The following is a 17,796-nucleotide window of genomic DNA, read 5'->3' as shown; positions in this document are numbered from 1 at the left end:
CCATAAAGTTATCGAATATATCTTTCTGGATTCTCTAATGATTCTAGGCTCTTCCACTGCGGGCACCGTATCGACAGGCCACATTTTTGGATATGAGGCAGGATGCAGCTGCATTTTAGTATTTGAAAACACAGGCTAAGTGGCAGTTGGGGAGGGAAAAAGGGAGATGACTAAACTGGTTCTCTCTATGACACACCAATTTGGTAGGACACCTCATGCCCTTTTCAAATTAAGAACTGGCAAAATTGTGAGAGCTTTGCAGGCTACAGATCCGAGAAGATAACAAAATATTTCAAAGAAGATCCATGCCGGCACCTCATGCCACTTACATTACATTATTCATCGTCTTGCTTTAATCTATTTATGTGGTTATATATAAAGACTCCTTCACATTGTAGCTACTAGCTACCATCTCAGTTTTAAGCTCTCTGTACAAAAACAGAAACAATGGCTAACAGGTGCCATGTTAGATCAATTAGCTTGCCTACCAGATCACATCCTACCATTCTCAAAATCCAAAAAGAGCTTAACAAGCTCAGATCATGGGAGACATCATCTAGGTCAATGTCTGAGACAATCTGCACTGGCCTATCTGGACTGGAAGAGTTGCAGAAATCCTTGGATGAGCTTCTTAGTTTGCCATCCTCCCAGCAAGCCCTCTCCCATCATCTAAATGAGAAATGGGTCGGTGAGTTGTTGGATGGATCTGTGAGGCTTTTAGACATTTGTGGATCAACAAGGGATGCAATATCGCAATTAAAGCAAAATGCTCGAGATCTCCAATCTGCTCTCAGGAGGAGAAAGGGAGATGTGTGCATAGAAAGCAGCATCGGCGGTTATATTTGTTCAAGAAAGAAGATGAACAAGGATGCCAAGAAGTTGCTAGCAGCAATGAAGAAGATGGATAAAGAGACTGGGGCCTCTCCACTCCTAGATCAACATCACCAGCTCTCGGCAGTAATTGAAGTACTCGGAGAAGTAAATGTAATAAGCATTTCCATCTTCCAGGCACTTTTGTTGTTTTTGTCCGCACCAGTTTCAAAGCCAAAACCAACGAGGTGGTCACTGGTTTCCAAATTTGTGCATAAGGGAATAGTAAAGCATGAAAATATCAAGGAGTTGGAGAGTGTGGATTTTATACTAAGTGCCATTTCAGGTGGAAGAGCAGACTTGGAGAAGATGCAAATTGCTCATAAGGAACTGGAGACTTTGGAGGCCAGCATTGAAGGCCTTGAGAATGGTTTGGAGTGCATGTTTAGGCGCTTGATCAAAACAAGAGCCTCTCTCCTAAACATAGTCTCTCACTAGGGTGATATTAATTAATTCTCTTACCCTCAAATCCTGCACAGGCATCCAAATTTTAGATGATCTGTAAAAGCATTTATGTTTTCAATCAGAAAGCAAAGCAATGTATATGAATCAAAGTCATAGTTGCACAATGAAATACAAACTCAATTTGAACATTAATCCACTCCACCCAATGCAGTTTTTCCCATTTTGTTTCTTTTCAATTTCCAAAGTAGAACCATAAATGTCATATTGCAGATGTTATATTCCATACTGAGAAGCCCTGATGCTTAGAAAGCAGCACGTTGGAATTTTTTGAATGGATTTGATCGAATCACAAATAGCATTCACATTTGAATTGAATGTTGATGGATAATGTTTCCAAATTTATCTTATCCCTTCCCTGATGAGCATTTTGATAAATGCAGTAACCATTGGTGAACTATCCTTCAGTTTTTGAAGTTTTAAAAGATCCCAGTCACTAAATCCTCTCTTCTATTTTTCAAAGACAACCATCTGAGCCTTTGATCTTGGAGTGTGGAGAATCCACAGTGACTTTGGTAGCAATTGGTGTACAAGGAGTAACAAAGGGAGAACAGTGACCAGGGAGACTAGTAACTGCAAGTCCTTGGTCCAGGAGAACATCAAATAAATAAAGTATGACATTTTATTTAATTTTCTATATACACAACAAATATATGGTTGTTAAAGAAAAAAAAAATCAGTGATTTCAATGAACTTAGAAAATAAGCAGGATTACGCTTACCTATAGTTTGGGTGGTTTACAAAGGACACTCATTCTACCCAATCCTTTTCGGAAGAACAGAGGATTGGATTACCATACCACCATTTCTGTTTCCAGGGTGACTAGACAGCTGATGTAGATCTGTGTGCATCACCACTAAATTAGAACAAGATTAACCATATTTGCAACCTTCTACGAACTTGAAACTAATAACATTTACCAATTTCGCCTCAAATAAATTGTTTACATAATAGCATAATCTTGTCACATAAAGTCAGAGACTTTGTATGCATACAAACAAACAATGCTTTATATAAATTAAGTTGATGAAACAAGCAACTAATGAAATTCGTACTGACACTTCATGACACATTGCGAGGTACTGTTTTCTTACACCCACATGGGAATCAGTAGTCTGGTGCAGAAAGAGACAGGACAACATGGTGTGCCTCTTGCTAAATGCGTCACCACTCATTCCCTCTCATGCATTTGAGATTTTCTCCATAACATTAGGTGGAATTGACTGCCTCCCGTTTCTTTGAATGTAGACTAGCATGGCCTTGAAACATCTTACTGTTCCTTCTCTTTCTATGTTCTGGGTTGCACTTGAGGAATAAATTCTTGTCTGGTTGTTGCACTCTTTCTTTCTTTCTGTCGTTAAGATTGGGTGGAGTGGGCTCCATAAAAACCAGAAGCAAATGATTAATGTTCAGTGTATTGAAGTTCTCCATCATATTCCCACATAGAATGTAATTTATATGTCAAAAGTTGGTTCCAAAATATTGGGCTTTATTGCTTTAATCCTAACAATGTCAAGATGGTATATTTAGAGGGAAACCAAAATGACAATCCTCTGTGAAAGATTTAAAGGGCAGTAAGTTGTATTTCCATTCTCTAACTTTTCCATCAAGGAAGATAGCCAGAAATAAATAAAAGAGTAATGAACATTAATTTATTACCATTGTGCTTGTTTTATTGCTGAAAGATTGAGAAATTAAAAACTTGGTCTTATCTGTGACAAATAAACCAGATAAAACCGTTATATATTGGGACAACAATGGAGACATGGAAACAAGAAGCCACTCGTGCACAAAAATATTAATTTTGCCTTTGATCATCATTTTCATTTCTCATTACCATCCAATGTTTAATATGTTGTGTTTGAGATTTGGATCAGGATTGAAGATTCGAGATCTGTCCATAAAGTTCTTATATACATTTTTCTGGGTTTTCTAATGACTCAAGGTTCTTCCACTAGTGATTCAATATGGACAGGACAGTGTTTTGGATGTGAGAGCAGGCTGCAGCTACATTTTTATACTTGAAAATGCAGGCTAATGTGGGAGTTGGGGAAGCAAAAAGGGTGATGACTGTTTTGGCTCTTTCTATGACACAATATTGGTAGGACACCTCATCCTGCTCAGATTAAAAATTGGCTAATCATAAGAAGCTTGCAGGCCAAAGATGTGACAATGTAACCGAATTCCAAAGAGACCCATTGCTGGCACCACATGCTACATACATTGGCATGGACAGTCCATAATTCATCTTGTCGCGTTTAGTCTGTGTGCGCTTATATAAAGAGAATCATGCACATTGTAGCAACCATCTCAAATTTGAGCTTTCAGTGAAAGAAGAAGAATAATGGCTAACCGGTGCCATGTTAGATCAATTAGCCTGCCTTCCAGATCTCATCCTGCCACTCTCAAAATCCAAGAAGAGCTTAACAAGCTCAGAACATTGGAGGCATCATCTACATCAGCATTGGTGAAAATCTCCAATGGCCTATCCGGACTGGAAGAGCTGTACAATTGCATGGATGAGCTTCTTAGTTTGCCATCCACCCAACAAGCCCTTTCCCTCCATCAACATGAGAAATGGGTCAATGAATTGCTGGATGGATCTGTAAGCCTTTTAGATATTTGTGGGGCAACAAGGGATGTTATTTCACAATTTAAGGAAAATGTTGGAGACCTTCAATCTGCTCTCAGGAGGAGAAAAGGAGGTCTGTGCATTGAAAGCAGCATCAACAATTATATTTGTTCAAGAAAGAAGATGAACAAGGATGCCAAAAAGTTGCTAGCAGCAATTAAGAAGATGGTTAACAAGGGTGGGGCCTCTCCACTCTTAGATAAAGATCACCAGCTCTCCTCGATGATCAGTGTGCTCAGGGAAGTTAATATAATGAGCATTTCAATCTTTCAGTCACTGCTGTTGCTCTTGTCCACACCAGTGTTGAAGTCAAGACCATCTAGGTGGTCACTGGTTTCCAAATTTATGCACAAGGGGGTAGTAGCTTGCCAAGAAAAACATCAGAATATGGAGTTGGAGAATGTGGATATTACCATAAGTGCAATTTCAAGTGAAGAAGCTGACTTGGAGAAGATGCAAATCGCTCATCAAGTACTGAAGGCTTTGGAGATCAGCATTGAAGATCTTGACAATGGTCTGGAGTCAATGTTTAGGCGCTTGATCAAAACAAGAGCCTCTCTCCTAAACACAATCTCCCATTAGCATGATGTTAATAGTCCTTTTTGCCCCCCCCCCCAATCTTGCATAGGCATCGAAATTTTAGAGGATCTACACCAGGATTTCAGTTTTCAATTCAAAAGCAATGTATATGAGTGTAAAAAAAACATAGTTGCAATATGAAATACAATTAGAAATTGAACATTTCTGCTTCATGTTTTCTCTTTTATCTTTTGAATGTCCAAAACAATACTATCAGTATGATATTACATGAAAATATGTCGGGTCTAAGTACTGATAAGCCTTGAGGTTTGCTGCATAAACATGGAGCATATAAATATAAGAAACTGGAGACATGAATTTCAGTCTCTAGGCACATAAAAATTGGAAAAATCAACTTAAGTTATTCCAATGATCTGAGCAAATGAATAAGGTTCTGCTTATCTAGAGTCAGGTCATCAAAGGTGGGTCTAGGCACACTTGAACCTGTTTCTCTTGTATGACAAGGCAAATCAATCTTCTATTCTAATCTGCAGCCATGACTTTCAGAACAGAGGATTTAAGAAGTTTCATTTCAATTGATTCTCTCAACTTTTTCAATCTACAGTTTAGTATTTCAGACTCTCAGAAGCTTAATCTCAATTAAATTCTCTTGGAGACCTTCTGGTTTTATCAATTGAAAGCAGAAACTCCCTTTAATTTCAAACGCATCCATCATACTTGCCCTTTATTTCCATTTACCTTATCCAGCTTTCTATATTTCTTCAATTTTATCTTTAAACAGCTACAAATTTGTTTCCATCTTCAATTCTGCTTATAGTTCCTAAGGCCTAAGGTCAATGAAGACAAACAACTTTTATTCCATTTTCTCCTGCAACTAAACATAGTGTTTTAAAACGCCAAGATGCAAAGGCAGGGGTGGGACAACATACTTCTCCAATGAACCTCTACCTAGAGATCATCCTGGTTCCTTACTCAAGGCCTGAAGGAAAGAAAAGAAAAACAGAATTTACCTGAAAAAGCTTAAAATAATTAGAAAGAGTAACAAAAGCATAATCTCTCAGTGATCATCCATGCTGCAGTGTTGTTGCAGGATTCACGGATCTATGATCTGGGCATCATTATAAACTAATCAAATACTAAAACAGTCATTAAGGCGATAACATGCCACTCGTGCATACATATATAAATAATATGTATCTCATGCAACACCTCTTTGCAACATCTAACAAAAATATATTAAAGAGATTTTCCAGCCGACAACACCTAATATTGATCATCTCTTTGCAACACCTCTTTAAAACCCAATTGAACCATAGTTACAACCCTCTATAAACATGAAATAAAAATGACCTTTCAGTTTATAACTTCACCTCATATTTATTCTTAGTCTCCTAAAGTAAAACTTTGTATACATACAGACCGACAATGATATAAAATATACAAACAATCTGCAAAGATGATGAAACATGCAATGAGTTTATAACAATTATGATTTTTTTGGTGAATTATTGATGTATGTTCAACTCATGGATTAATTGGGAGTACCTTGGCTTGTACGGACATACCACGACATATTGCGAGTTATTGTTTTCCTCCCATTTGAAAGGAATCGGTCACATGGTGCACAAAGAGACAGGGCAACATAGTGTGCCTCTAGCAAAATGCATCACTACTCGTGCATTTAGATTCCTCTCAACAACCTCAATGTGGTTGATTTCTCATGTGTCTGTGAATTTAGACTAGCATGGCCTTGAAGAATAAATTCTTGTCTATTTGTTGCACTCTTCTTTCTTTCTCTTGCCCGGATTGTTGGGTGGGGTGGGCGCCATAAGAACCAAAAGGAAATGAATGAAGGTTTGAGACTACTCAAGTTCTTTGTCATGTTCCCTTCGAGTGAATCCAGTGATGTAATTCCATGCCTCACAGGGCTCTCTCACCCACCCATACGGCACCACCAAGGTTCATTCCTGGTGTTTCTGTTAGTAAGCACAAAAGAAAAGCTCTACTTCATTTTATCTGTTTTCAGAAGGTGTTCGTTGAATGAAAACAAGAAGCCATTCGTGCTCTGCCTCTGTTCATTGACCTTTGAACATCATCTTCATTTCTCTTTACTTCTAACATTTAATATGTTAGGTTCCAGATATGGATCTGGGTCGAAGATTCAAGATCTGTCCATAAAATTCTTAAATATATTTTTCTGGGTTTTCAATGACTCAAGATTCTTCCACTGTGGATACAATATTGACGTGCCACATTTTTGGATGTGAGGTGGGCTGCAGCTGCATTTTTATACGTGAAAATGCAGGGTCTGTGGCAGTTGGGGAGGCAAAAGGCAGATAACTATTTTGGCCTTTTGTATGACATATGAAAATGGTAGGACACCTAACACCTTTTCAGATTTAAATTGGCAAATTTTGAGAGCTTTGCAGGCCAAAACTGTGACAATGTAACCAAACTCCAAGGGGAGCCCATGCTGGCACCACATGCCACTCCTATTACGTTATTCATCTTGTCTTGTTCTAATCTCTGTGATTGTGTATATATAGAGAATTGTGCACATTGTAGCAACCATCTCAAATTTGAGCTTTCTGTGAAAGAAGAGGAACAATGGCTAACCGATGCCATGTTAGATCAATTAGCTTGCCTTCCAGATCACATCCTACCACTCTCAAAATCCAAGAAGAGCTTAACAAGCTCAGAACATTGGAGGCATCATCTACATCAACATTGGAGACAATCTGCAATGGCCTATCTGGACTGCAAGAGTTGTACAAATGCTTGGATGAGCTTCTTGGTTTGCCATCCACCCAACAAGCCCTCTCCCACCATCAACATGAGAAATGGGTCAATGACTTGTTGGATGGACCAGTGAGAATTTTAGATGTTTGTGGCTCTGTAAGGGATGTTATGGCACAATTTAAGGAAAAAATCCGAGATCTTCAATCTGCTCTCAGGAGGAGAAAAGGAGATTTGTGTGTTGAAAGCAGCATCAGCAATTACATTTGTTCAAGAAAGAAGATGAACAAGGATTCCAAAAAGTTGCTGGCAGCAATGAAGAAGATGAATAGCAAAACTGAGGCCTCTCCACTCTTCAATCAAGATCACCAGCTCTCCACAGTGATCAGAGTGCTCACAGAAGTTAATGCAATGAGCATTTCTATCTTCCAGTCACTTGTGTTGTTCTTGTCCACACCAGTGTTGAAGTCAAAACCAAGTAAGTGGTCACTGGCTTCAAAATATATGCACAAGGGGGTAGTTTCTTGTGAAGACAAACATGACAATGTGAAAGAGTTGGAGAATATAGACTTTGCAGTAAGCGCCCTTTCAAATGGAAGAGCAGACTTGGAGAAGATGCAAATCACTCATAAAGGACTGGGGGCTTTGGAGGTCAGCATCGAAAGCCTTGACAATGGTTTGGAGTGCATGTTTAGACACTTGATCAAAACAAGAGCCTCTCTCCTCAACATCATCTCTCACTAGAGTTATGTAACAGCCTTCTCTACCTCCAAATCCTGCAGAGGCATCCGAACTTTAGAGGATCTGCAAAAGGGTTTCAGTTTTTCAATCCAAAAGCAATGTATATGAGTGTAAAAACATAGTTACACAATGAAATGCATTTAGATTTGAGCATTTGTACTCAATTTTGTTTTCTCTTATTCCTTTTCAAATTTGAAAATAATACCATAATGTGATATCACATTCAAAAATATCAGGTATCAGTACTGAGAAGCCTTAATGCTTGATGCATAAACAAGGAATGCATATATATAAGAAACTGAAGAGTTGTAGATTCAGTCTTTTGACACATAGAAATGGGAAAAAATAAACTCAAGTTATTTCATTGAACTTGATAAATGAATAGGATTCTGCATATCTACAGTTTTAATTTCATAAAGATTGTTCCCTCCTCTATACAAATATTTGATCTCAGAGCTATTTTTAGTCCAATCTTGTTTGTTTTCAAGAGCACTTCCACTTCTTTGCCCCCTTGGCAGTTGGGAAGGCTATGCAGATGAAAACTTCTGAATATTTGGGGGGGCATTAGAAAGTAGACCTTGAATGAATCTCTGGAGTTCTCCTCTGGACTCCTTCATTTTGGAAAGGAGGTAGATGAAACACTCTTATTCAAGGATTTTAAACTGCAACTGAAATAAGTTTTCCAGCTGCTCCCACCATGGACACCCTTGATGGGTTATCACATGTGACTTAGGGCACACTTGAGTCTGTTTCTCATTGATCACCAGGCATAACAATCTATAGTCTAAATTACAGCAATTTTTTTCAGAACAGAGGAATTTCGAAGTTCCATGCAAATGATTCTCTTAAATCGTGTTTGGTTCTGGAAAATTTGAGGGAAAGAAAATAGGGAGGAAAAGTGTGAAGAAAGAAAAAGAGAAGGAAAATAAAAAATAAATTCAAAGTCAATAAATAATTTTTATATTCTTTTTCAAACTCATTTCACTTACTTTCCTCCATTATATAAAGATTAAGCGATTTTAAAATATATAAAATTTTAACTAATTTTAATGATATTTTTTTTCTTTGGTATTTTTCATAATGAAACCAAATATGAGAAAGTCATTTTCCTTAACATCGTTTTGTCGGGACCCAAACATAATGTTAAGTTTTTCAATTTACGATTTATAATATATTCTCAAAAGGTTGATCTCATTTAAATTTCACAGAAGGCTTTTTGATGTTATCAGTGGAATGCAGGGAACTCCTTTTTTTGACTTCAAAGAAAACCATCACACTTCCCCTTTATTTTGATTTATTTTACCTTTCTAAACTTCTTCATTTTTTATCTTTCAGAAAGATCTACATATTTATTTCCATCTTCAATTCTGTTGATAGTCCCAAGGTCTAAGGCTAAAAATGGTTTAAACCATTTTTAGCCCATTTCCTGCAGTGACTTGAAAAAAAAAAAAGGGTTCTCAAAATGCCAGGATGCAAATGCAGGGTAGAACAACCATTTGCTCCAATGAACCTCAACCTCCACCTAAAGGTCACCAATAAGATGCCAAGCGTCTGTAGCAGTAGGATTCAAGGATCAAGTACAACTTATGATCTGTACGTCATTATAATATAATCAACTGTTTAACCAATGTCTCTTCTGATGGCAGGTTAAGAACCTTGGAGGAAACATGATGACAGCCTGCCACTCGTGCATTCATATATAAATAATATGTTTATCTCATTTTGCTTCAATACCTTCCCCATATACATTTTGAAATCAATGAATAATACTATTGCTTGATCTCTTAAGATCTAATCTGTAAAAAAGAGTTGGAACATTGGATTAATATATCACCATTTGCAGGGTGACTTGACACCTGATGTAGATCTGTCTGCATCAACCCCATAAAAATAATTGACCCATATGTTCAACCTTCTATGAACATGAAGTAAAAATAACATTTCAGTGTTGCAGATCATCTTCACCTCATATAAATTGTTTATACAATATCATATTCTTGTCTCATAAAGTCAGATTTTGTATACATAAAAACAAACAATTTTATAAAGTATTTGTACAATCTGCAAAGATGATAAAACATGTAATGAATTTATAACTATTATGATTAGTGGTAAACGGTTGATCCATATTCAACTCATGGATCAATTGGAAGTACCTTGGCTCGAAGGGGACCCCATAAAACACGGTGAATTACTGTTGTTCTCGCTGTTGAAGGGAATTGGTGGTAGGCTACCTAAGGTCACATAGTACAGAGAGAGACAGGGCAACAGTCTGCCTCTTGCAAAATGCTGATCACTACTCACTCTCTTTTATTCATTTTGATTCCTCTCAACAACCTCACTGTGGTTGGTTATCTCCTGTTCTTTGAATTTAGACTAGCATGGCCCTGAAACATCTTGTTGTTCATTCTTTTCTTCTTTTTTTTGTTTCTATGTTCTGGGTTCCTACTGCAGAATAAATTCTTGTCTGGTTGTTTGAGTTTTTCCTTCTTTCTTTCTCTGGATGGGATTTGGGTGGTGGGCTCCATAAAAACCAAAAGGATATGACTGAAGGTTCTGAGACTAGTACTGAATATTCAAATAGATATTACCAATTCACTCATTTGATTGAGGAAAGATTAAGAAATAAAAATTTTAGTCCTGTTTCTGACAGGTAAACCAAATGAAACTTTTGGGGAGTACAGTGGAGACATGGAAACAAGAAGCCGCTCATGCATGCATTTATTAATTTTGCCTTTGATCATTATTTTCACTTCCCATTAGCATCTAACGTTTAGTATGTTAGGTTCAAGATTTGGATCTGGAAAGAGGATTCGAGATGTGTCCATAACAATCTTGAGTTTATTTTTCTGGGTTTTTCTAATGACTCAAGGTTCTTCCATAGCAGATACAATATTGACAGGCCTCATTTTGGATGCAACTTGATTTTTATAATTCAAAATGCTGGCTAATGTGGCAGTTAGGGAGGCAAAAGGGAGATAACTATTTACGCTTTCTGTATGACGCACCAAAATGGTAGGACACCTTATACCTCTTCATTTTAAAAATTGGCAAATTATGAGAGTTTTGCCGGCCAAATATGTGACAATATAACCAAATTCGAAGGGGACCCCATGCTGGCACCACATGCCACTCACATTACAGTATTCGTCTTGTCTTTGTTTTAATTTCTATGAGTGATTATATATAGAGAATTGTAGACATTGTAGCAACCATCTCAAAGTTGAGCTTTCTGTGAAAGAACAGGAACAATGGCTAACCCATGCCATGTCAGATCAATTAGCTTACCTTCCAGATCCCATCCTACCACTCTCAAAATCCAAGAGGAGCTTTACAAGCTCAGAAAATGGGAGGCATCATCCACATCAACACTGGGGACAATATGCAATGGCCTCTCTGGAATGGAAGAGTTGTACAAATGCCTGGATGAGCTTCTTAGTTTGCAGTCCACCCAACAAGCCATCTCCCACCATCAACATGAGAAATGGGTCGAAGAATTGTTGGATGAATCTGTAAGCCTTTTAGATGTTTGTTGCAATACAAGGGATGTAATATCACAATTTAAGGAAAATGTTGGAGATCTTCAATCTGCTCTCAGGAGGAGAAAAGGAGATTTGTGCATTGAAAGCAGCATCAACAATTACATTTGTTCAAGAAAGAAGATGAACAAGGATGCCAAAAAGTTGCTAGCAGCAATGAAGAAGATGGATAACAAAGCTGGGGCCTCTCCACTCTTAGATCAAGATCACCAGCTCTCCACAGTGATCAGAGTGCTCAGAGATTTTAATGCAATGAGCATTTCTATCTTCCAGTCACTTGTGTTGTTCTTGTCCACACCAGTGTTAAAGTCAAAACCAAGTAGATGGTCACTGGTTTCAAAATTTGTGCAAAAGGGAGTGGTTTTTTGTGAAGAAGAGCATGAGAATGTGAAAGAGTTTGAGAATATAGATTTTGCACTAAGCAAAATATCAAGCGAAAGAGCAGACTTGGAGACAATGCAAATTGCTCATAAAGGACTGGGGGCATTGGAGGTCAGCATTGAAGGCCTTGACAATGGTTTGGAGTGCATGTTTAGGGACTTGATCAAAACAAGAGCCTCTCTCCTCAACATCATCTCTCACTAATGTCAACAGCCTTCTCTATCTGCAAATCCTGCACAGGCATCCGAATTTTAGAGGATCTGCAAAAGGGTTGAAGTTTTCAATCCAAAGTCAATGTATATGAGTGTAAAGGAACATAGTTACACAATGAAATGCTATTAGAATTTGAACATTCAGAGTTCATATTGTTTTACATTTTTTCCTTTTCAATTTTGGAAATATTAGGAAGCATTACAAAGTGGGGATTGAATCGATCCATAGAGCTCTCCTCTGAACTCTTCTAATATGGGAAGGTATTAGATGCAAAAACTCTTATTCAGGGATTTTAAACGGAAACCAAAATAGGTCACCAGATTCCACCATGGACACCCTTTATAGGTCATCAAAGGTGACTTTGGGCACACTTCAGCCTATTTCTCATTGATCATCAGGCATAACAATCTATATTCAAATCTACAACCATTTCTTTCAGAACAGAGGATTTTAGGAGTTCCATTCAATTGATTCTCTTAAGTTTTTCAATAAGCTTGATCTCAATTAAATTTCATAGAAGGCCTTTTTGATGTTATCAATTGAATGCAGAGAACTCCTTTTGACTTCAAAGAAAATCATCATAGTTGCCCTTTATTTTGATTTATTTTACCTTTCTAAATTTCTTCTATTTTTATCTTTCAGAAACAACTACACATTTCTTTCCATCTTCAATTCTGTTCACAGTCCCAAGCCCTAAGGCTAATGTTGATTTAAACCATTTAAAGCCCATTTTCTTCAAGTAACTAAAATATTAAAGTGTGCTTAAAATGCCAAGATGCAAGTGCAGGGTTGAACAACCATTTGCCCCAATGATCCTTTCTATCTAAAGGTCATCCTGGATACCTTGGCCAAGGCCAGAATAATAATAATAGAATTTACCTGAAAAAGGGTAAAAGCATAACAAGGACCAAAGAAAATTTGGAGAACAACAAAATAATGAGAAAGAGTAAACAAAGGTGTCTGTGATCATCCATAAGACGTCAAGCGAAGTCCCTGTTGCATTAGGATTCAAAGGTGAAGTACACTATATTATCTGTACATCATCATGATATGATCCAGTAGTAAACCAATGTCTCTTTTAGTGTCAGGTTAAGAATCTTGGAGGAAGCATGGTGAGAGCATGTCACTCGTGCATACACACATAAATATTATCTTCAGCTCATATTTCCTTTAATAGCTTCTCCAAATGCATTTGAGATCAATTAACAATATGCTTACTTCATCTCTCAAGATCTCAATCTCCGAATTTCTTGGTTTTATATTATTTTACTTTCGTTTGCTGACTCAAGGTTCTTCCCACCCAAACAACTTGGGGATGCCACCATTTCTCTATGGTACCTACCTCTATCAATTGAACTACAGACAACTATGGGTGGTGCATGGGGGAGAGAGAGACCTAACGAATCTAGTGGCAGTATAAAGCAAATACATATTGTAAAATGAACCTCACCTAGAGGAAAGCCATGAGGACAAATCCTTGGTTTGAGGACTGTTATTGGTTTTCATTTTGTTTGTTTTCAAGGGCATTCTTTACCCATTTGAGCAGCTGGGGATGCTGTGAGAGGAAAATTTTCAATATTTTCAAGGCACCAGATACTGGGTCTCAAACATATGTGGAGAGGATCCCCCTCTAGGCTCTTTAATGTGGAAAAACTTTTATTGTGTAACCTCAACTAAGTTTTCCAGCAACCTCCACCACTGACACTAAAGTTAGAATTCATCAAAGGTGATTCTCACATAGTTCATGGTTGGGAATGTTTCTAATGTATAAATAGGCACAACTAATGTCTCCAATGCAGCCATATTTTGCATTAGGACTCATGGATCATGTGCAAAACATATTATCAATCAATCATAATAATATAATCAAGCAGTGAACCAGTGTCTCTTATATTGGAATATTAAGACCTTTCGAGGAATTATGGTGACCATGCATACATAAATGAATAACTTGTTTATCGCATTTTTCTTTAATACCATCCTCATATTCTCACAGTCCAAGGTAAATGGTAGAGGAGGTCACATAGTGCACAAAGAGACAGGACAACAGTCTGCCTCTTGCAAAATGTATCAGTACTCATTCTCTTCCATGCATTTAGATTCCTCTCAACAACTTCACTTCGGTTGGTTGCCTCCTGTTTCTTTGAATTTAGACTAGCATGGCCCTTAAACATCTTCTTGTTCATTTTCGTTTTTCTATGTTCTGGCTGCCTATTGAAGAATAAATTATTGTCTGGTTGTTTCAGTTTTTCTTTCCTTCTTTCTCTCAAAACCAAAAGGATATGACTGAAGGTTGGAGACTTGTTGTGAATATACAAATAGTTATTTACTCATTTGACTGAGGAAAGATTAAGAAATGAAAATTTTAGTCCTGTTTCTGGCAAGTAAATCAAATGAAACTTTTAGGGAGTAAAGTGGTGATATGAAAACAAGAGGCCACTCATGCACACATATATTGATATTGCCTTTGTTCATTGACCTTTGATCACCATTTTTCATTTCTCATTAGCTTCTAACATTTAATATGTTAGGTTCGAGATTTGAGTCTGGATCAAGGACTCAAGATGTGTCTATAAAATTCTTAAATATATTTGTCTGGGTTTTTCTAATGACTCAAGGTTCTTCCACATCAGATACAATATTGGCAGGGCTCATTTTTGGATGCAACTGGATTTTTATACTTGAAAATTCAGCCTAATGTGACAGTTAGGGAGGCAAAAGGGAGATAATTGACTGTTTAGGCTTTCTGTATGACACAGCAAAATGGTACCTTTGCATTTTAAAAATAAGCAAATTATGAGAGCATTGCCGGCCAAATATGTGACAATATAACCAAATTTGAAGGGGGGCCTATGCTGGCACGACATGCCACTCACATTACATTATTCGTCTTGTCTTTGTTTTGATTTCTATGAGTGCTTATATATAGAGAATTGTAGACATTGTAGCAACCATCTCAAAGTTGAGCTTTCTGTGAAAGAACAGGAACAATGGCTAACCCATGCCATGTTAGATCAATTAGCTTGCCTTCCAGATCCCATCCTACCACTCTCAAAATCCAAGAAGTGCTTAACAAGCTCAAAACATTGGAGGCATCCTCGACATCAACCTTGGGGGCAATCTGCAATGGTCTATCCGGACTGGAAGAGTTGTACAAATGCTTGGATGAACTTCTTAGTTTACCATCCACCCAACAAGCCCTCTCCCACTATAGAAATGATAAATGGCTCAATGAATTGTTGGATGGACCTGTAAGGCTTTTGGATATTTGTGGCACTGTAAGGGATGTAGTATCAAAATTTGAGGAAAATGTTCGAGATCTTCAATCTGCTCTCAGGAGGAAAAAAGGAGATTTGTGTCGTGAAAGCAGCATCAGCAATTACATTTATTCAAAAAAGAAGATGAACAAGGATGCCAAAAAGTTGCTAGCAGCAATGAAGAAGATGGATACAAGAGCTGGGGCCTCTCCACTCTTGGATCAAGATCAGCAGCTCTCCACAGTGATCAGAGTGCTCACAGAAGTTAATGCAATGAGCATTTATATCTTCCAGTCGCTTGTGTTGTTCTTGTCCACACCAGTGTTGAAGTCAAAACCAAGTAAGTGGTCACTGGTTTCAAAATATATGCACAAGGGGATAGATTCTTGTGAAGAGAAGCATGACAATGTGAAGGAGCTGGAGAATATGGATTTTGCACTAAGGGCTGTTTCAAGTGAAAGAGCAGACTTGGAGACAATGCAAATCGCTCATAAAGGACTGAAGGCTTTGGAGTTCAGCATTGAAGGCCTTGACAATGGTTTGGAATGCATATTTAGGCACTTGATCAAAACAAGAGCCTCTCTCCTCAACATCATCTCTCACTAATGTCAACAGCTTTTCTCAATCTGAAAACCCTGCACAGTGATCTAGAGTTTTAGAGGATCTGCAAAAGGGTTTCAGTTTTCAATCCAAAAGCAATGTATATGAGTGTAAAAACACAGTTACACAATAAAATACGATTAGAATTTGAACATTTCAACTCAACACCATAATATGATATTGCATGCAAAAATGTCAGGTCTCAGTACTGAGAAGCCTTAATGCTTGATGCATAAACAAGGAGTGTGTATCTATAAGAATCTGAAGAAACAAAATTCAGTCTTTTGACACTTAAAAATGAGAAACAACTCAGGTTATTTCGTTGAACTTAATAAATGAATTGGATTCTGAGTATCTATAGTTTTGATTGCATAAAGATTGTTCCCTCCTCTATACAGATATTTAATCTCAGAGCTGTTTTTGGTTCAATCTTTTTTTTTTTCAAGAGCATTTCTTTGCCCCCTTTCAAGAGCATGTTTCTCATTGATCAACAGACATTACAATCTGTATTCCAAATTACAACCATTTCTTTCAGAACAGAGGATTTTAGAAAGTTTCATGTCAATGGATTCTCAAAGTTTTTCAATTTACAGTTTAGCATTTCAGATTCTCAGAAGCTTGATCTCGATTAAATTTCATACAAAGTTTTTTTATGTTATCAATGGAAGGCAGAAAACTCCTTTCAACTTCAAAGAGAACCATCATACTTGCCCTTTATTTTGATTTATTCTACCTTTCTAAATTTCTTCAATTCTGTCTTTCAGAAACAACCACACATTTAGTTCCATCTTCAATTCTGTTGATAGTCACAAACCCTGAGGCTAATGATGATTTAAACCATTTCAAGCCCATTTCCTCCCAGTTACTAAAAAAGGTGTGCTTAAGAGGCCAAGATGAAAATGCAGGGGTGAACAACCATTTGCTCCAATGAACTCTACCTAAAGGTCATCCTGGGTACCTTGCTAATGACCAAAATAATAACAATAATAGAATTTTCCTGGAAAAGTGTAAAAGCATAACATAATCAATCATTATATAAGCAGTGTATTGCTCATCTGTGATCATCCAAAAGACACCAAGAGAAGGTCCCCATTGCCGTGGGATTCAAGGATGAAATACAATATAGGATCTGTACATCATTATAATATAACCAAGTACTAAGTCTCTTATATTGGCATGTAACAAACCTTGGAGGAAACATGGTGGCTGCATGCCACTCGTGCATACATATATGAGTAATATCTTCATCTCCTATTTTCTTATTATCGCATCTCCAAATGCATTTGAGACGATTAATAATATGCTTACTTCATCTCTTAAGATCTCAATCTCCAAATTTGCCGGCTTTATATTATTTTATTTTCGTTTGCTGAGTCGAGGTTCTTCCCACCCCGACAACTTGGGGAAGCCATCATTTTTCTATGGTAACCTACCTCTAACAATTGAACCCCAGACACCTATTGTGGAGGTGATGCTTGGGAGAGCACACCATACTTGCCCTTTATTTAATCTATTACATACACCTTACTGTCATAAACAAGGACACATTTATTTCTATCGACACTATTCAATTCTCTTGATTCTTCCCAAGGTCTAAGGCTAATTATGATTTAAACTATTCAGAGCCCAGACACTTTGATCCTGTAATTAATCAGAAAGTACACCTTTTACTGTCAACAAGCCTCTTGAGGGAATTTGCTACCTACATGCTAGAGATCATCCTGGTTTCCTTGCTGAAAACCAGAAGAAAAAGGAATTTACCTGGAAAAAGATAAAACATAACAACAACAAAAACAAATTTGAAGAATTTTAAAACAGTAAAAAA

At 37.3% G+C, this 17,796-nt stretch overlaps 5 protein-coding genes across 5 annotated transcripts; all 5 read left to right on the top strand.

Moving 5' to 3' along the window:
• Window positions 1–418: 418 nt before the first annotated feature.
• Window positions 419–1,439, top strand: LOC117913583. Its single transcript, XM_034828586.1, has one exon. The coding sequence runs from the start codon at window positions 448–450 to the stop codon at window positions 1,306–1,308; it is 861 nt and encodes a 286-aa protein (XP_034684477.1). The 5' UTR covers window positions 419–447; the 3' UTR covers window positions 1,309–1,439.
• Window positions 1,440–3,676: 2,237 nt separating this feature from the next.
• Window positions 3,677–4,546, top strand: LOC117913323. The gene has a single exon (XM_034828264.1). It carries the CDS (start codon window positions 3,677–3,679, stop codon window positions 4,544–4,546), a length of 870 nt encoding a protein of 289 aa, XP_034684155.1.
• Window positions 4,547–7,111: 2,565 nt separating this feature from the next.
• Window positions 7,112–7,984, top strand: LOC117913322. The gene has a single exon (XM_034828263.1). It carries the CDS (start codon window positions 7,112–7,114, stop codon window positions 7,982–7,984), a length of 873 nt encoding a protein of 290 aa, XP_034684154.1.
• Window positions 7,985–11,232: 3,248 nt separating this feature from the next.
• On the top strand, window positions 11,233–12,105 carry LOC117913321. The gene has a single exon (XM_034828262.1). The coding sequence runs from the start codon at window positions 11,233–11,235 to the stop codon at window positions 12,103–12,105; it is 873 nt and encodes a 290-aa protein (XP_034684153.1).
• A 2,999-nt stretch (window positions 12,106–15,104) lies between these two features.
• LOC117913320 lies at window positions 15,105–16,061 on the top strand. The gene has a single exon (XM_034828260.1). It carries the CDS (start codon window positions 15,105–15,107, stop codon window positions 15,975–15,977), a length of 873 nt encoding a protein of 290 aa, XP_034684151.1. The 3' UTR covers window positions 15,978–16,061.
• Window positions 16,062–17,796: the final 1,735 nt, after the last annotated feature.

Source organism: Vitis riparia, chromosome 4, assembly GCF_004353265.1.
Source record: "Vitis riparia cultivar Riparia Gloire de Montpellier isolate 1030 chromosome 4, EGFV_Vit.rip_1.0, whole genome shotgun sequence".
In the NCBI taxonomy this organism is placed as follows: domain Eukaryota; kingdom Viridiplantae; phylum Streptophyta; class Magnoliopsida; order Vitales; family Vitaceae; genus Vitis; species Vitis riparia.
This window is presented reverse-complemented; position numbering and strand designations above follow the sequence as displayed.

Excerpts from the sequence above, each read along its gene's own strand:
- LOC117913583 (XM_034828586.1), top strand. The coding sequence starts at position 448 with ATGGCTAACAGGTGCCATGTTAGATCAATTAGCTTGCCTACCAGATCA.
- LOC117913323 (XM_034828264.1), top strand. The coding sequence starts at position 3,677 with ATGGCTAACCGGTGCCATGTTAGATCAATTAGCCTGCCTTCCAGATCT.
- LOC117913322 (XM_034828263.1), top strand. The coding sequence starts at position 7,112 with ATGGCTAACCGATGCCATGTTAGATCAATTAGCTTGCCTTCCAGATCA.
- LOC117913321 (XM_034828262.1), top strand. The coding sequence starts at position 11,233 with ATGGCTAACCCATGCCATGTCAGATCAATTAGCTTACCTTCCAGATCC.
- LOC117913320 (XM_034828260.1), top strand. The coding sequence starts at position 15,105 with ATGGCTAACCCATGCCATGTTAGATCAATTAGCTTGCCTTCCAGATCC.